Genomic DNA, 19,934 nt, shown 5'->3' on the forward strand with positions numbered 1-19,934 from the left:
TTTGTAAACACATTCTCTGATAAACCAAATCAGTACTAACAAATCTCTCGAAGACAATACACTCGATAATTTTTGTTTTAACAATGAGGTCGGCATTATTATTATTAATTACCTGTTCACAAGCATGGGTGTGTTAACCTTTTTTTTTTAATAAAGTGCACTTAGTTCGGGTACGAAATTAAAATTTGTATTAAAGTTATAAATATAGTAATCGTTTATTTGCAAAGAAAGTTCTATATTCCGATTTATTAATTATAAACCGCATTATAATAATAACAGTTAAGTTATTGTAGTTATCAAAAGTTTCGCATGAAAAAATTGAATTAACTACATATGAAAGTATGAATAAAAATATTTCGTTGGAGAAATACAAAACTAGTTTTGTTAGCCTACTAAAAAGACTTTCCATGGAAAGTCTAGTAGGAGACTAGGATGGGACATGTCCCAGAAAACTAGATGCTCTCTACCGAATGCATTTATTCAGGCGGGTAGTTCTCTAGTGTGTAATCTTTTATGTACGATTTCGACTTACTCTGACACAATAGTTCAGCTGTTCATGTTTGGCTGTTGTAACTGTGAAAAGATTTTCTTTAACCAATATTGCAGGGTGCAGTGCCAGGCACATTCTTCTGGAGACCCCGTTTGGGCTTAGATTTGTCCATTCCAACTACAGGTGAGAAAATGAATACATATATTTATTTATTATTTTATGACATGAGACTATTTAGAGTTTCGTTAGTATTCATAGGAATGGTTACTTAATGTTGACAAATGAATAAAACCAAACAAAATTAGACAACCGTTATCGGCAAATTTTGCGTTTTTTTTTTGTAATGAGGTATTTATATTATATTGTGTTTTTAATTAGAGTCAATCATTGAAATGTATTTAATTATTTAGTACAAAAATACATACATTATCCTTACAGACTATGCCAATACGATAATGTCGAGAAACATAAAATAATTAAAATGTAATAAAATACGTTTATAATATTAAACACATAATTTACACAATATCGCTACTGTGAATTTATTCTCTGAATATATAAATAATAGTGAAAGGTTAAATCCTTACTTGTTGTATTTATTTTAAGCATCACATACTTAGATAAAATCGAATCATTCTTTGGTTCATGCCAGCTTTTAGCCTTACCCGACTTCCAAGTATTTGGTGTTAATTGAACGGCTTTTTAAGCTATAATCATATGAAAAATAATTTTTCTATAGCTCCGTAATCAAGTAATGATAACCAGGATTTTGTAAATTTCATTACATACTAAATTTATTTGAATATATTATTTCTAAATAAACAGAAGCGAATGCAAAAGTTGCCCTTCCGACGAGGGGAAATGTACAAGCGGGGCTGGTGGTGATGATAGATGGCTACCAGGTCGGTATGACCGTGGTGGCGCTCTCTGCTGGTATTTCGGGTGCGAAGCCCTATCCTCACCTTAACCCGGTATCAGCTTACTTCTACACTAACGCCTACCGGTGGGGACTTCGGCATTTGAGTCTGTAAGTAGCAAAAGCCTGAAAAAACATTGACATTGACATTTTGTTTATTTTGACTTAAAGGGACAAACTTTGTTTACGAGATGCTGAAATTTTATAATATATCTTAACTCATATCGTTTTTTATTTGAATTTGATAAGAAATTTCGTAAGTGAATTTATATTTTCTCGGGAACTAAGTGAGACATTATATTCAGATCAGCCAATCCCACTTCGGGAACCAATCACGTTACATAAAAATGGGTTTAGTAGTTTTTAAGATATGAATATTCACGCGTTTCTGGAATTAGACATTTGAAGTAGTTTCAATATACTTTTGAATTTATTAATTCACGACTACTTAATAATATATACCTACTTATGTAGGTATACAATTTTATATTTGTAATATTTCAACTCAAACAAGGCATTCATAGAGCATTGTCACCCAGGCACGTTACTCAATCCCGGTGCAGTCTGGGATAACCATTCGTTAAACCATTCCAAATTTAAAATCAGCTGTAGTTTAGAAAAAGATTTAACTGATCGACTGGTCAACGACCGACAATGTTCAATGAGACCTGCGAGTTTAGTTATGATAACTTAACAAAGGCCTAACTGATAAAGTGGGTGACTTCACAGTATTCCCTTCTGGATTGGAGGCAGCGGTGGCCATTACTGCGACACACACAAAGTTTGGAGGCGCCGCTTCTATTACATGGACGAATTTATGCCCGAGTGGATGCGTAAAATATTCCCCTACGTCGATAAGAAGGAATGGAAACAGGAAGAGGTCGAATTCAAACGCTTCAAGAAGTACGCGGAGCCTGCTTTTGGTAAACACTATCGGTTTCCAACCAAAGTATTTAATAATTGGAAATCGCAAGAGACAAAAGAGACCGTGGAAGAGGACGTCGACTCTTCTGCTTCGACTTAATTATAATTACGATTCACTTAATTTTATACATATATATAAAAATATTAGACAATTTATTATGGATCCCCTCAGCCACGTCTGTTTTCATAAGTGCGATAAACACTACCGAACAGCTTTCAACTTTTCACCAAGTTGTATATTTCATTACGGTTTTATATAAATTAACTGAAATACACGGGTAAAACTAATTTAAATTCCTATAAACTAATATATCCGGCTCCAAAATGATGGAAGTATCAGTGACAATATTTTTTATTGCCTATATTATTCTTCTTTATTGCCTTCCTTGCTTGCGTTAATTGTAGCTTAAGAATCAGTTAGTACATTTCATTACCAATAGAATGTACCAAATGATCCTTCTAGTATCTATTGATATTGGAACTTACTAGTCCGAACCATTTGAGACCTCAAATATCAAGATTAGCACAGTCGGGGTTTTCTTTGAATATACAAAACAGAAGTCACATGTCGTTTTGACAACCAATGGCTTGCGTTAAATAGACAGATAAACTTTAATGTTAGTTATGTACAATGTTTAATTATTTTTAAACGAGCAATTAGAGATATCTTCCTCTTTATTTGTCACATTGACAAGGACATACATTAAATATTAGTAGTGTATTTCTTTTTCTGTGCGCATATTTGTACAAACGACATCTATCCTTAATGTTAGGAACTAGCAAATAATGTGTTTACTATACAATTCTTTTGTTAACAAAATTTTGATAAAAAAATTGATTTCAATAGTAACCCTTTTCAGGTTTATAAATGTAGCGAGCTTTAGCAAATGATGGCAAAATTAACTTTTTTTTTAAATAAACATTTAAAAAATCAAGTGACCACTATTTCTCGAAGCATTAACATGCCATAGTCGCATTTTTTAACCATCTTTATCTATTATAAAGAATAATTGAAGTATTTCCGAACCAATTCAACTTAGGCTCCTTCAAGAAAAGAGCGTACCGATTCTTAAAAGGCCGGCAACGCACTCGCGAACCTCCATGGGCGGCTGTATCACTTACCATCAGATGAGCCTCCTACCCGTTAGCCCACTGTTCTATAAAAAAATATTAATAAAACATATACAGAGTATGTCTGTCTCATTGGGGTTTAGGGGGTTAAATAATAAAAAACAAATAAAAATTAATACATGTATTTCATATAACATCGCATACATCTTTGGTAAAAGCATACATAAATGCCAAATTGCATTATCAGTTAAATAGGAAATATTTTAGTTAAACTTAAATTAAAGAAAAAAAATATAAAATTTGCATTTCTGTACGGACTATAATATTACGCGATAACGTCATAAGAAAACATTGGAAATTGCATACATTTATGAATTGAATTGAATTATTATCATGATTTTGTTTAATACAAAGGATTAATTGAAAATTATATATTTTCGATTAACAATCATTTATTTTCACTCGACAATTCAATTTTTTTTTTAAACAAAAACAAATATTTGAGATTATATCGCTAATCAAACTCTTAAAAAGCATGCATTCTTTAACTTATTTGCTGCAATTGTTGTAATAAACAATGTAATTCACGTTAACTGTTCACTTTACTTTATAAACAGTTCACGTATACGTTGTATGCTTCCTCTCTTTTACTCGGACGCATCGGCCGATGGAGTGAAAGAGAGATAAATGCGGCACAAGTCATACGCTTAAGCCGATCGTGCCTTTTTATCGCTTATTCTCGCTTGCACTCTCGGCTCAGGCGGAACGTGAAAATGAGTTTTTACGTGCGTTCATCGATGTATAAGACGTCATCACGTAGAAATATAACATTATTGAATTATTATTATTATTTTATCAATACGATGTATAAAACTGTGTTATATCTAAATCTATTCGAACACCTAACGCCTGAAGATTATTTTTTTATTAGTCACAATCTATATCACGATCAAATATGTCCAAATATAATCCTAAATCTAGACTTTAGATTGGAAAATCATAAATTTTTGTATTCATCGCATAAGGCCAAATGAAATTATCTTAAATGTAAAACTTTCCTTCAGAAACAAAAATATCTAATTGCATTAGCATACCTAAAAATGATACTACATTTGTTTGACCCCTGAACCTTACAATAATAAGTATGGGTCACATCACATCTATGGGTCAATAAAGGATATCATGATGTACCTTGTACCAGAAATGACCTTCAGACCCTCGTGATAGTGTGTAAGTCTTCCCGGGTGCATTAGAATCCATCCACGCTTTGTATCCTGTACTGAGCAGTTATAACGGATAAACCTGTTAAAATTAAAGAGAAAAGCGCACATTAAAAAATATATATTATAGAAATATATATACAAACTACATATAGTACGAAAGATGCATTAAAAATAGCGCTTTGTACATATGATTAGAATTTTAGGTCGCAAGACTGTCTTACTTATTTTTTTGCCTTTTCGTGGGTCACGACATAAAATGGTTGAGACACTTGTGGTAAACTTCAATAAATAAATCGATACCTCAAAAACGACTGTACTGATTTCAACTAAACTTCAATATAAAAATCTTGAAATTACTTACGTAAAAACTTATGTACGTACATACATACACATAGGCCATTTAACACTGCCGCCCATTGAGAGGGCTCATTGCCAGGAGCGCTAGTGTGTCGTTGGCGTTTTTCCTTTTATATATCGAGCTGTTTCTTACCTGCATCCACCACCAGTATAATCCTCTCCCACGGTGTTCAACGCCAAATTGATCGTGTACGTTGAAGAATCATGGTGAGGTCTTAGCGATGGCTGCTCATCAGGTCGGTATCGCACCACAAAGTTCATCAATGAAACCGGTGGATCGTGGTAGTAGCCAAGGAAAGTCTTCTCTTGGAGAGGTCTTATGTAATCCTTGAGAAACCTCAACCATTGAGTCTCCAACCCAACTTGCTTCATATGAATATCCCTAGTCGGTACTGCTTCGTACCCTCCCTCTAAGCGAGTGTCCTAAAACGGGATAATTTGAACGTATTGGACATGTTAAGGCTATTACTTATAAAATATAAATGTTCTTAGCTTTTCAACAATACAAAAAAAAAACTGAAGAAAAGGAAGCAGGCGGAAATTCGTATTCGAACTAAAGTTAAGGTTCTTTAAAATGTTAATTAAATTAATTTAAAAAAAATAGACATCATAAAAAATAATAAAAAAAACAATGGCGCTACAACCTTTTAGGTCTGGGCCTCAGATCTCTGTATCTGTTTCGTGATCATTTCTAATTGGAAAAGGAAAGGAAACATACCGTCGACTTTAGGTCTAAGGCATGCCTATGAGGCTAGGTTTCCTCACGGTGTTTTCCTTCACCGTACGAGCGAATGTTAAATACGCACTTACACAGACAGCCTATTGGTGCCATCGATCGAAAATTTAACCCCAAGGATAAGAGTCGCAAGTTGTAACCAAGTCAACAGTGCTCTAGCAGTTAGGACTATACCCAATGTTAAAAAGAAAACTAAAACTTCAATATTTAAATTTGGAACGACAATTTTTGTTTTAAATAATAAAAATATTGTAAAATAAACTTTGGATGTTGCATTTTCGACTTATTTTGAAAAAAACAATTAAGGTCATGATAATTTAAAAAATAATAAAACGAAATATGGTATATTAATACATTTGGGAAATATTATATTTATGTGGTAATACTAGCTAGAATTAGATGTAATATATTTTGATTATATACTTTTCATACAATTTATTTGTTTAAAAATAATATATTCTTTATATAGACTAGAGATTTCTTTTGGGAACACACATTTTTATCTTTTACAATTTCTACTTTAAAATCAGTAAATGTAAAATGGCTACATTTGGTCAACTTCACGTCTCGTCCATTCACGGACAAGCGACACTGTTCGTTTAACCAATCACATTCAAGCGAGAAACGCGCTATCGTTTTGTGTCGAACTTACGAGTCCTCATAGAATATTTTACCTTGTTAGACCCGTCGCTCCATTTTCCATATGCCTCCATAACTTCGATCCACTCCTTGCAGAACCGTGGAGTCACAACCGGGAACCAATAAACGTCAGGGCATGGCATTGACGGCTCATATGTCTTTTCCAAGCTCTGCCAGTATTCAGGGGAAATGTAACGATCCTCCCACTCTTGTCTATTATGAATGATCTCGTAAATGTCAGGGTTGGTGTGGCGTGGGTCGAACCATTCCGGATTTATCAAATGCCCGTACGCTTCCTCATTGTTAACGTACATAAAGACACCCTAAAACACACATAAATATGTTATGTATATATCGAACCAATTTTTGTCTATGACAAAAATGGTAGTGATCGAGGTTAATTGTGATTTACGATTGGAATTAATTTCTTTGAAAAACATTAACAACAAATGAGTTAAATAAATTAATACATATATACTTTTTTGTACATAATATATAACATCACTTTAAATGTCAACAGTCTTCGCAGCACGCGATTTATGAATTTCTATTGGACGTTTTCACACCAATTACTATCGTAATTTCAAACAGATTACATTTTTTTTTTAATATTCTATAACCTATGCTACACACTAAAGTATTTCCAAACCAATTCGGTCCTTCAAGAAAAGAGCGTACCATTTCTTAAAAAGCCGACAACGCACTTGTCAGCCTTTTGGCAATGTGAGTGTCCATGGGCGGTATCACTTAACATCAGGTGAGCCTGCACATTTGCCCCTCTTCGTAATAAAAATGGGCATCGGTCACGTAGGATAATGAAAGACTTTTTAAATCAGTCGTATAGTTTTGGAGACAATTCAAACAAAAAATAAAATCTTTCCTTTTTATAATATCAGTGTAGATTACAAACAAAACTTACCCGTTCTCTGAGACTCTCGCAGAATACCATATCTGGGTCGCGACCCTCCACCTTAAACGTTACTTCTTTGAGACGTGGCTGTCTGAACAAGTCCACTTTCAATAGATAACAGTTGTTAATGAATGGAACACTCCACAACCCCCTGGAATTACACATAATATTAAATAATTAAAGGAGCGTGATTATCAGTAATGTTTATTCAGTAATAATGATCTCGATATGAACGAAAAGTAAGAAATATTAACAAAATGTTCCTTAATTTTCTATTTCATTTAAACGAATAGTTGCTCATTAGTAGCTTGAGGAAAACTATAGCGATGTGTCAGCATACATTCCTCTATTTCATCAACAGTTTTACAGTCAAAAAAGGTTGAGGCGTTTCCTCGTATCTGTAAGCGGTCCTATATTAGGAATATCCTCACCACGGGACATCCTTATATGAACGAAAAAAATGACAAATTGTCAATTTTTTTTTAACCTTCGTTTCCGTTTTCAATCAAATAAATAGGTTATTAATAATTAGCTGCGAGAGGCAATAGCGATGTGTGTATTATAACGGATTCACTCCTCTAATTCATAATTATTATACGATATGATTGTGTTTTATTTGAAGAAGTGTTGGCTTAGTGGTTTTATCGACTCTCATCTCTGAGGTCGTAGGTTCGATGCCCAATGGACTGTCTATGTGCGCATTTGACATTCACTCGAACGGTGAACGAAAACATCGTGAGGACGCCGGCTTACCTTAGACCCAAAAAGTTGACGGCTTGTATCAGGCTGATCACCTACTTGCCTGTCAGATTGCGAATCATGAAACAGCCTAAAAATGTTATAGAGCCACTGTTTTGTTTGGATTGAAGATGGTGATGGAAAATTCTTAAATCACAGACGTGTCGCTCGCTGTTACATTGTATACAAACATTTCCGAGGTCATTGGATCAACAACGTAAATTGCGAGGGATCCGATCAGCAAAGGAAATCACTACGGCGAAGGGGAGCCACCATTAGCCAATTAATACATGACGGGAACGATCGTGCATTCTGCGTATTGCCAGCGTGTAAAATAGACGCAACATGTTCAGGTGGATGCTACTTCTGTTGGCTTTAGGCTTCCTACTGGTGCCTGGTGAGGCGAGGAGAGGTCGCGCACGTCCCCGGAATAAGTCTAAGGTATTTAAACTTCAATACGATTGAAGCCTCTTTACCTTCAATCTTCAAGCAATTTGCATCATTCAAGCGGTTGTACATTAGATTCAAAGAAATACTATACGTCACGGTGCATATACTTTTGTGTATCACCTTCGTGACCGAATATTATGTCAAAACTGAAAGTTAATTTAAATAAATATGACACTGCGCAGGTACAAATCGGTCTACCAATCACTGGCAAGTACCGAGACCCTGAATCCGACCAATACTACAATAACAATGATGTGAGTATACAGCGAAATTACATTTATTTTTTGTGGCGAATTTTACAATATCCATAAATTTGAGTAGAATTAGAACACAGTTCCGATAATATCGATAATTTCTTAGTTCTAATAGTTTAATTATTTATATAGTTTGAACTTTTGTAGTTGCTTTTTTAACTTTATTGTTGTATTTATTACGTATAGGGACTACTAATTAACATTTTGTGTGTACGTCCGAATTTGTATCATGTGTATGTCCGAATTTATGGTCCAAACAGAAAAAATAGACAAAACTTTAGACATTTGGCGCAGTAGACTAAAATAATATTCTTTTATACTAACAGAGAAATCCTCATACTTTTTACATTTAACTAAAACAATTTCTCTTTGTAATATGAATGCATTTAAGAATACGATTGTTGGACAGGGTGCAAAAATCCTATTGGCTTCTCACTTTGATTTTGAATACGTTCTGGGTCACAAAATTGCCTTCTTATGCACTGCGAAGGGTAAACCACGACCCCAAGTAACGTGGTTCAAGGATGGAGTCGAGATACTCGCGCACCACAATTTACACGTAAGCATTAATTAATTACAGATCAACGTCACTTAAAATTGTATCTTATTAAAAGCAAAAAATCGTCTAAATGCACCGTTTTCACTGAAGTACCAATCTAAGGCAGCGTTCAAGTATTGCGTAACGCAATTTTTTATGTCTTTTTAGGTCTGGGTCTCAGATATCTGAATCTGTTTCATGATCATTTGTCAAGTGACAAGTAGGCGATCAGCCTCCTGTGCCTGACACACGGCCTCAACTTCTTTTTTGGGGCTTAAAGATGCCTCACGATGTTTACATTCGTTGTTCGAGAGAATGTTAAATGCGCACATAGTTAGAAAGTCCATTGGCGCACAGCCGGGAATGGATCCTACAAATTCTGGGACGAGAGCCGAACGCAGGTCTACCAGATATTTGTACTAACGTAATAGATATTTACAGATTCACGAATGGCTGATAGGTGACGAGAAAGTGAAGTCCAAGCTGGAGATAGATCCCGCTACTCAAATGGACGCAGGAGTCTACGAATGTACCGCAGATAATATGTATTCCATTGATCGTCGGTCGTTTAAAACAGACTTTTCGATTGCCTTTGATTAATTTTTTATTTTTGTTGACGTGCTGTTTCATATCTAATGTATATGAGATTTTGAAAAAAATTGTATATAATAAACTGTTTTTTTTATTTATTTATTTATTCAATGGGACAGACACATCAAAAATAAACGCAAGAATTAGAAGGTAAACTTGGAGAAGCCTGAGTGAAAATGCTTCACCGGTCAGAAGAAGAAAAAGACATTAGATGATTTCAATGGGGTATCAGAACATAAAAGAATAAAAGGGACACACTTAGGATAATTCATTTAATTAAAAATTGGTAATCGAAAATGATTTAGTCAACCCACAAAACCAAATATATATATACAGTGGAAACTCCATATAACGACCCTCGATGTAACGAAGAATTTCCTAAAGCGTCTAAATCAATTGGCTTTGATTGGTTTACCTTGTCTTCTATACAAAGATACAGTCTACATAACATTTCACTCACTCTCAATAAAGACAACAATCAAGGCATCTTCGTGATAAAGCACGTGTAAGCAATCCCAATTTCTAAACAAAAGAACGAATTTCTTCGAACTTTTGCTACGTATGATGCCGACAGTCCAGTTTATTAATGGCTAGGACTACAAAGCAACAGAACAATGTACACAGCACCGCAGGTGTACCTAATTACGGCAACTTAAAAACTACTTTCTAGTATTTAATTGTCGTTATTGAGAGTGGGTGTAATGCTATGTAGAGTGTATCGTTGTATGGAATAAGGTACACCAAACAAAGCCGAGTGATTTCTGCGCTTTTTGTCGTTAAATCGAGATACGTGTATATACATAATATATGTCAAAACGAATTGCTGTTCGTTTGTCTCGCTAGAACTCGAGAATGACTGAACTGATTTGGCGAATTGTAATCTTATAATAACTTGGTTGTCATATATACATAGATCTCTTCAGAAATTCGTGTTTCATAGCTGGATGAGGTTTGATCTTTTTGGTCTATTTAAAAATGTTTCGACACAGTTGTAGGTGAAACGAAGTTCACCGGGTCTTCTAGTAATAGTATAGAAAAGAAACAAATAAATGTCGAAATTGGATTCCTTCACTAAGAAGGCCAAGGGGAACGCATGCTGGGATTTTTTTGTCTTCTTCTATAGAAAGATTAAGCATACTATGACGCTTTTGGTTTGTCACTTATATGGCTACTTCATATAAAATATTTTAAAAACTGGATACAATAATTCTTGGCTTATTAATCATTCGTAATTACAGTTTAATTTCTGTCATTTAACTATGTGTTTCTTTTAACCACGCCGTAAAGACAGAATGAGACGAAACATTACTTTAGTTATTAACAGTTGCAGACCAAAATAAGTATAAAAGAAGAAATGTGTCGACAAATAACACTTATATTTTTCACCGTGTCGGTAATTTTACCGTTATGTATAACGACACAGCCTGCAACCAATCTCAGCACACAGTTCACGATAGTTCCAAACGCGGAAGCTGTGTTCGCGATAACAACTTCCCTCTTTTATTATTTATTGGTGTTCCTTTACGCTTGTATAATAAATTGGAATATAACTGTTTTAAGCCTTTAGACGTTTCCTTATCTACCCTGCTGCCTAAAAACTTTATTTTAATTATATGGTGCTCGCCTCACATCACCTCACCTATAAGTTTGGAAGACATTCAAGCAACCTGGTTTAAAAAATCATATGTTAAGAATCATCTACACTACGTCTTATATGTCAATATAACTCAAATGTCAATCTACCATAAAAACTTTGACAATTTTTTTTTTGTCATTTGGTATAATAATATTATAAAAAGCAAACTAGTTACTAACCTAAGTTTCCCATTGACTATGTCCATGTAATCATGCGCCCGCGCGTAGTACCCATCCGGAGACAACGCGCCCCAAAAGTTGGACCAAGCTTCGCCGGGGCGGGCCAAAAACGGAGCCACCACATCAACGCCGCTTTCCAACAAGCTCCTCAACGTGTTAGGGGTAACTCGTGCGACTGAATCCACGCTAAACACATAGGAACTGGCTCCGGCCGTCGCGCGTTCCAGTACTATCATCCGGGCTGTATGTTCCGGCAACTGATCGGCTGGCCGGAGCCGCTTTCCGCTCGCGTATTTGCCTGATACTCGCGAGAACCAAGCGTCTACTGTCGTTTCATGGTATTCCACGTTGTTTCGCACAAGTAGCTCCAATTTGTCCTGTAAAATGTATATTAACTTAAACAATGGGGCGTTAGCCACTAAAACCAGTGGCGCTACAAAATCTTAGCCTTAGATTGCTGTGTCTGCTTCGTGAGTGTCTTAATAGGCACGTATGTGATCAAAAGTCCATAGATTCACGGCCGAAATTAGAACGAACACTCTAAGGGTTGAACTCAACCCAATACACACTGCTCTACTCTCGGCTGGAATAATTATATCTTTACCGGAAATACCAGACAGAGATACCTACCAAGAAGCTAAAATAAATGATAAATTTACTGAAATAAGGAGCCTATATATTTAAAAGACCGTTGCAACGCCCTCGCGATCCCTCTGGCATTGAGAGTGTGGATGGGCGGCGGCATAACATCAGATGAGCCTTCAGCCCGTTGGCCCCTTGTTCTATAAAAACATAAAATTAACCCACCTTAGGATAGTCAATATCCAGTATACTCTGCAGAAATTCGTCCAAAAACGGTGTCGGTTGCTCAATGAATACGGCTAAAAGCACTCGTGGTTCATCTTTTAGGGGCGTCTTCAACTCCTCACAGATGTGGCACCGGTCTGGCGTTCTAACACGTGGTAGGTAATTGCTCAAGGCATTCAATTCCAGCTTAGCAGGCCCATTGCCGTGTAAAATCAACGGACGAGTACCACTCACAATGTTTTCTAGCCAGGCCCATCCATCTTCCGAACTGTGGAGCTTTACATCCGCTGGAGAGCATAATACAGAAATATTTTGTTAAAAATTATAATATCTATACTTAACTTTTAAAAAATACCGTAAAAATTAACTATTTTTTATTGGAAAATTATATTTATTTATCATGTTGAATGTAGTAATTACAGATGTTTTTACTTAGCGGTACGTTTTATAGTACAAAATACAATATTTAACGTAACAGGCACTCAAACCAAAATAATATACACGAAGTGATAACCCAACAAGAATAAGAGGAAAAACTATAGGGTGAAACGATTCGGAAAATCAACCTAATTCTAAAATATCTTACATACACACGATATATCAATAAATTTTCTACGGATCTGTTGGAGTTTGAATATTTTAGCAGGCGACACTTGTAACATGTAAAGAAAAAGTTTTAGTTTAAAATATTAGAATACATTTATATATTATTTATATAAAAAGATAGTTTCTGTTTTTTTGTAATAGTACTTCTATTTTAGAAGCGGACAGTGATCTTTGGCTCTTTATAACATAAATTATTGTAATGTTTTTATTTATTTGTTTATTGTTATGCTTAGGAAAGCTATATTAAACAATATGAAGTAAATGTTTTTTTAAATAGACGGTCATCACCAGAGCTCAGCATCACCCCTTAAAATATTGGAACCGTACAACTGATGCTCTTAAATTCGTATTATTACTATGTATTATCACTATGGATTTAGAGAAATTATACAGCATGTTTTTTTATTGAAATAAAAGTTGGTGCACCAATAACTTTCCGGAAGCCCATTCCAGTCAGCCGCTAATCGGTTTGAAACAAAGTTATTTAGATAATTTCAAAAGGGATTTTCAAATTTAAAGAAACTTATTTCAGATTTAATGAACTAACTAAATTCGCAAGCACCTCGATTTAGTGGTGGCTATACAAAATCGTCAATTAACAGAAGAACTCGGTTTTTTTGTGACGGCAAAGGCCAAACTTGTACGCGATACCAAAAGTCAGAACCAGTCTGTTGCACAGATTAAGACAAGTCGTTGCGCTTACTGAATACTGTCTCCGACACTATTGACATTTTTATCTGTTCATTGTGTTTTATAAGAGAGTTCACAGTCATCTTATGTATTTATTGTAGTGTATATAACGTTATCGTATTAGCTTAGTAAAGTAAAGATAGTGTATGTATTTTTGAATAAATAAACGTAGTTTATTACAAAAAACACTTACATAGAGCGCCATTAAGCGTCTGGAATATTGTAGCATTGTGGTCTAACACGATGTCCAAATCAGCTCGAACTTTGGGATCCAAATAAAGCCGTGTGTAATGTAACTGGTCATCCGCATTGTCGTCTATATCCGCAGCTCGAATTAATCGCCTTAAATCTTCAAGACGTCCGATAAATCCTCCGGAGTTTAAGTAAGGGCTGGGGGTTGAAGTGTCCGGTGGGGGATAGCGAGCTGCCAGGCCGGCGTCGGGCCAACAGAATGGCTCCGCGGCGAATATAATCCTGTGACGAAGGGCAAGAAACCGTTCCCTTAGTTCGTCAGCGCCACCAAGAAGTACCACGTCATAACTGAAATATAAAAGTAGTAATGTCACATGCGTTAAGAAAAATTGTTGGGCTATTAAGAATATAAGCTATTTATTTAATAGGTTAATTTACTTAATTTTCTATAAATGCAGACTTTGTAATTAAAATATATTTCTAGATTGATCTCATGTTAATTTTGTTTACATTGCAAGTTTATTCGTGTTCAACTTCTTATATTTTTTATAATGAGCCTACTAATTGATAAGAATGTTTTATATCGGTCATTTATATTCGTGATATAGAATTAAATAGCTATTCGAGGGCTATGGAAGGGGGTTAGTACTCAGTATATATATATATATATATATATATATATATTTATATATATATATATATATATTATATATATATATATAAATTATATATATAAATATTTATATATATATATATATATATATATATATATATATAAATTATATATATAAATATTTATATATATATATATATATATATATATATATATATATAAATATTTGAACGATGCTTGATATGATTTCCTACAGTATCTTACTATTTTACCATGCCTACTGCTAATAGGGCGCAAAGCAAACGCAAAGTTTTCGGCTATATAAGTTGATACTAATTATTTGTAAACGTTTTCCTCAAATTTGAGAGGAGCCTAAAAGATTTTGGGGTTTACAAAATTTCAGTTTTATAAATATAGTTCTACAATTTATTTAACTTATAAATATGATGTATTAAGTATTGTTTGCAGATTTGGTTTCTAAAAATAAATACCTACATCGAAATGAATTCGTGATAAAAAACCCAAAAGTGCAAAAGATATTACAAATCAACTTTTAACTCGAAAATTAATTAATAATTAAACATTATTTCCTTTTAACTGTACAATATATAGCAATTTACACGTTAAAATTAGTTATTTAATTATCATATATTATAAATAATTATATTTTCTTTGCAGCTTAAACCCCAATAAAATACATGAATATGTTTACTCCCAATTGCATGCCTGAAAATATCTTTTTCTATCTTGATGGCGTCATCCTAATTGAATAAATACTGTGATTAAAATATTTTCAAATGACTTATTATTTACATATTATCAATTTGAAAAATACCTATGTTTATTGTAACAAACACAAAACCAGATGAGAATAATACGATTCATGAACATAATAAGGAAAAGTTTAATTATAATACAGCCTGTATTATAATTAAATTTGTGACAAAGCATTCTTATATATTATAAAAAAAAAGAACGAGTCTATGTTTGTATGTTTTACCTATAATCAGTGTAAAGAAGGTTTAGGTGTGTAATTAATTATGCTATATTTTAATACACGGCGTAATTGTTGAAGAAGTCGCAACAGACTGGTAAAATATACGAAATCATAGCTAGCGGGAGCTGCTTTAAAATGAAATATGATATATTGGGGAATTATGATTTTGTTAAACCTGCCTAAATGATTAAAAAAACATTCTGAAATCAAGGAATCAAAGTCGTTGATCTATAGCAAATTATAAACTCAACATCTTCGAAGTCGGTAGAGGGCATTGCCTTCTTGTTCCTTATCTCCGTCGATATTTTACTAATTTATTTGTAATCACACTTTATACACAATCACACAATCAATGAAAATTATATTTTTTTCCTATATTAGACACAGATACATCTTATATTATATTAACTTTATGAACAAGTTTTAATTAAAATATTAAATTTTATATGTTCTAAACTATTATTTGGACATTTCGATATAAAAAGTTGAATAAAAAGTAACTTTTTTAGAATCGCTTATTCTGTGCTAGTTTGAAGGCGCAACAGTCAAATTTTGGAACAGAAACTGTCTATTTTTCGATGTCACGGTACGAATAAGCGACGCATCTTAGTTGTAGATTGAGAATTGGCTCGCAATAAAAACTCATGGTATGCCCTGGCAGTAAATGTAAAATTAGAAGCAGTTAATATGTATTTCTTTATTGGCGTTCATAAGTGTACACTGTGTTACCAAATTGAATAAATGATTTTAAATTTGAATTTGTATATAATTCAACATGAGGATGACCTATTAAGATCTAAGGGAGAAATCTAATTCTTTTGTACGCAGGGCACTGAACTCGCCCTACCCATTATAACTAATAAATAATTCAGTATTTTTTTAAAGCTCTAACAGTTTTTATATAAAAACAATTAGCAAGATACATATGAGAATGATCCATAACGAGAAGAAAAATATTCCGCGCTATTCTAATTCATTATGAGAAAAAAAGTTAAAAATTATTATAAATCATTATGAATATTAAAGTGACAAAAATTGGACTGCGTCCGCACAAACAGATAACCTTTAGATAAAGTTCGTTGGGCATAACAAATAAAAAGTATTTATAGATATACTTCTATAGAAATGAATGTTGTTCCCATATAATGTTGTGTCATTGACTCTAAGGAGAAAGAAATATTTTTGAGATACTCATGAATTAATTAAAAGTACACCTATAGTTTTGGCAATGCAGTTCGTAATTTTTTAGTTTAACGTCAAACACGCCGTGAATCAAATATTATACCTATGTTGTACAATATTGAACTACTTGGGTTAGTGCAATTTTAAAAGTACTTGAGATGCTGACAAGAGAAATTCGAAACCATAAAATATCGAAGACATAGTTACTACTTTGACTGGACTAGTTCAGCCGCGACTTCACTCGTCTAATCTTAAGTGTTAGCGATATTTATTTGTCCTCTGTATAATCCAGGTACCTAGTTACATTGGAAAACATTATTTTGTATAGAAAATATTTATATTTTTTTATTTACCTGTCTGTGAAGATTACTAGGGTATCGCTATCCAGGCTATCATAGGCCTGGTCGATCCAATCCCGCAGTAAGTTGACTTTGTGACCCCCGCCGGGTCTCTTCATGTCACCTCCACGCCATGCCGTCCCTTTTCCTAGTACTTCCACGTGAACGCCGTTGATACGTGCTGATCTTTCAAATCTCTGCAACCCATGGGTATCTTCCGTACCCACTGTCACCACTACCACATCAGGTGTTTCTGTTTGGTCATCTGTAAAGATATTGAGTTGAGAAGAAATAATAATAAAGGATTTATTGAGCCTCACCCGGTTTAGAAAACTTTTAGTCTATGTATCCATATGACAATTTAACAAAAGGAAAAATAATTGAAATTTAATTTAAAAATTTGCCGCTCAGCTTTTTTAGTTAGTATGCCTTCGCAATTTTTTAAACTTAATATTGTATTTGGTTTTCCAAGAACTAAAATCAGGCTCAACCAACCTTAAATTAAATATGCACATAACGCACCTTAATGCCAAAAATTGTACACTGATTTTCATCTTCGCTAAATGCCCAGTACAACTTAAAGTATTCGCAAAATTCGCTCGAAAGAGTCAATTTCATAAATGATTAATACGTATTTTAAACAAGATATCAAAATAATAAATGAACATATGCCACAATCATTTTGTTTCCGCTTTTGAAAGGAATATCTCAAACTAAAGATTTTCTTCCTAAGGTCAATCAATACTTTATGCTAATTATTAAAAAAACTAAGTATTATAATTAAAATCAATGCCTGATTTATTATGGAAGCAATAAGCAAAATAAAAAAAAATGTGATTTTAACCACCAAAAATAGGGGTTAATAATTCAACATGTTTTTTTTCTAGATTTAACGACTACACAAAGAACTCAATTACATAATCCCCAGAAACTTTAAATTCAAATAGGACAGAAGTTATCTGGCTTGTCATAGGCTATCTACTAATTCTTTATGTGCAAAATCCTGTACATTTTTATATATATAGATTTTAGCAAAAGCTCAAAATATAATACTAATATGAATTAATGTTATATACCCCAAAATCTATTGTCAAAGTTGAATGAACTCTGTGTCCAATGAACATCATAACATCTGATGTTCAACAATTTTAATTGATTTAACAAAATTTCTCAGAAGCCAGATTGCATCATAAAGTCAAACATGCTATAACATTTTATGAGTCATGTTTTAAATAAACAGAGCTCTGTATACTACCATTTTTACACAGAATGTAGTTAAACATAATAAAAATTAAAACATTTAAGCTCTTTTCTATGTCCCAGAAGTAAGAAACTCACAGTTATTACTAGGTATATATAATAAGATTTAGGATTCCCATAGTTCATGTGTGCTCATTATTCACCTAAGACATTAAACCGTTACCAAAAACACCTTTCAAACCGTTACAAGGATATTATACATTTAAGATTGGAACCCAGGAACTCAACACTACATACATTCAGTAATCCCATTAATAGAACACAACTGAACAGTTAAGCATTATATTATTTTATTGTCACACAATTGACTTGTATCAATATAATTTAAAATGGGTCTATCTTTTATTGGTTTGATGAACTGTTTATTTCACCCAATGCATGTGCCATGATTTAATTGAAATAAATTGAAGTTTTATCATTTTAAATGATGGGTTATTGCTTGCATATATAAAACTAGTATGATACAGTAGAAAATATAATTCATATATAAATAGATAAACTGTAAAAAAATATTATAATGGAAACCTATTAGAAAAATTTCATTCAAATACTTGACATAAACAATATTACCACACATAAGAGTTAAATAGAGATGAAGAGTTTCCATAGGCCATTCAATATAAAATAGTAAGGGTAAACAATCACGAAGTATTAGTTACCTGAGTCTAAAGCACAAATTGTAGGTGAAAGCAAGCATGCCAAGCACCAGAATAGTGACCAGCGCATGTTGAAACACGGACGCGTTATGAGATCGTCGAACTAACTAACGCGAATAGCTCCAACGCATTCAAACTGGAGCTCAATGATCGTAAAACACTTCCGACCCGATAAGCTTTGAATCGTTGAAGCTTGCGATTGGCGCGCGAAGCACTAACTTTACACAATAGTTCATACTAAAATCCGTAATAAGCGCGACATGCCTGTAGAGCTAGTTCACAAATCACAAGCACCACATTATCTCATAACAACCACCCGGCAAATTGTTATGTTATGATATTATGAATAAACTAAAAACTGATTCACAGTGCCTTTAAAATGTTTATGATTTATCGTGTGAGAAAATTGTATAATTAATAACACGCTAAAATTTTATAGAATTGATTCTATATTATTATAGATTTATTTATATTTTATTTGCTTGTGTAATATTAATTAGCACTTTATTGCTGATTAATTTAGCATAATATAGAATTTCTACACCAATTCGTATTGAAATAAAGTTATTATAAACAATACTAATAGATCTTTATACTTTTTTTTTCCTTTCTTGGGATCTCTATACTTTGTAAAAAACTTTTCAATATAGGAATTATAAATCTTATCAAAGCCAAAACGAAAGGTTTATTAAATTAATTTAAAACGTCATAGGCGAACTATAGTAGCAACTGACAACTGTCATGTTCAAATTTTGAAAGGCCCTATATAACATCATTGATGTCTATTAAATTCAATTGTCACTATAGTTTTCTGACAATGTCAACTAAAAAGCCAACTATAATCTGTTGATATGTTATAATTTATAGAAGCCACGCTTGAAATAATTTAAAAAATTTCCTCTATACGTCCATTGGTTTAATTAGTAAGTAAAAATAGTCCT

General features: G+C 33.3%; 3 protein-coding genes across 3 annotated transcripts; 2 read left to right on the top strand and 1 right to left on the bottom strand.

Moving 5' to 3' along the window:
• Positions 1-594: 594 nt before the first annotated feature.
• Positions 595-2,430, top strand: LOC123718861 (the record flags this gene model as incomplete). The annotated part of the gene is made up of 3 exons (XM_045675797.1): positions 595-673; positions 1,316-1,517; positions 2,136-2,430. Coding segments are annotated over 3 exons (576 nt in total), but the record flags the coding sequence as incomplete, so codon positions are not given.
• Positions 2,431-3,567: 1,137 nt separating this feature from the next.
• On the bottom strand, positions 3,568-19,587 carry LOC123718502 (procollagen-lysine,2-oxoglutarate 5-dioxygenase). The gene is made up of 9 exons (XM_045675073.1): positions 18,997-19,587; positions 17,093-17,342; positions 13,949-14,295; positions 12,460-12,746; positions 11,653-12,029; positions 7,276-7,417; positions 6,392-6,679; positions 5,115-5,404; positions 3,568-4,703 (listed from the first exon to the last, which is right to left on the bottom strand). The coding sequence occupies exons 1-9, from the start codon at positions 19,061-19,063 to the stop codon at positions 4,562-4,564; spliced, it is 2,190 nt and encodes a 729-aa protein (XP_045531029.1). The 5' UTR covers positions 19,064-19,587; the 3' UTR covers positions 3,568-4,561.
• LOC123718503 (immunoglobulin domain-containing protein oig-4-like) lies at positions 8,293-9,931 on the top strand. Its single transcript, XM_045675074.1, has 4 exons — positions 8,293-8,445; positions 8,637-8,708; positions 9,118-9,267; positions 9,688-9,931. The coding sequence occupies exons 1-4, from the start codon at positions 8,350-8,352 to the stop codon at positions 9,844-9,846; spliced, it is 477 nt and encodes a 158-aa protein (XP_045531030.1). The 5' UTR covers positions 8,293-8,349; the 3' UTR covers positions 9,847-9,931.
• Positions 19,588-19,934: the final 347 nt, after the last annotated feature.

Source organism: Pieris brassicae, chromosome Z, assembly GCF_905147105.1.
Source record: "Pieris brassicae chromosome Z, ilPieBrab1.1, whole genome shotgun sequence".
Taxonomy (NCBI): domain Eukaryota; kingdom Metazoa; phylum Arthropoda; class Insecta; order Lepidoptera; family Pieridae; genus Pieris; species Pieris brassicae.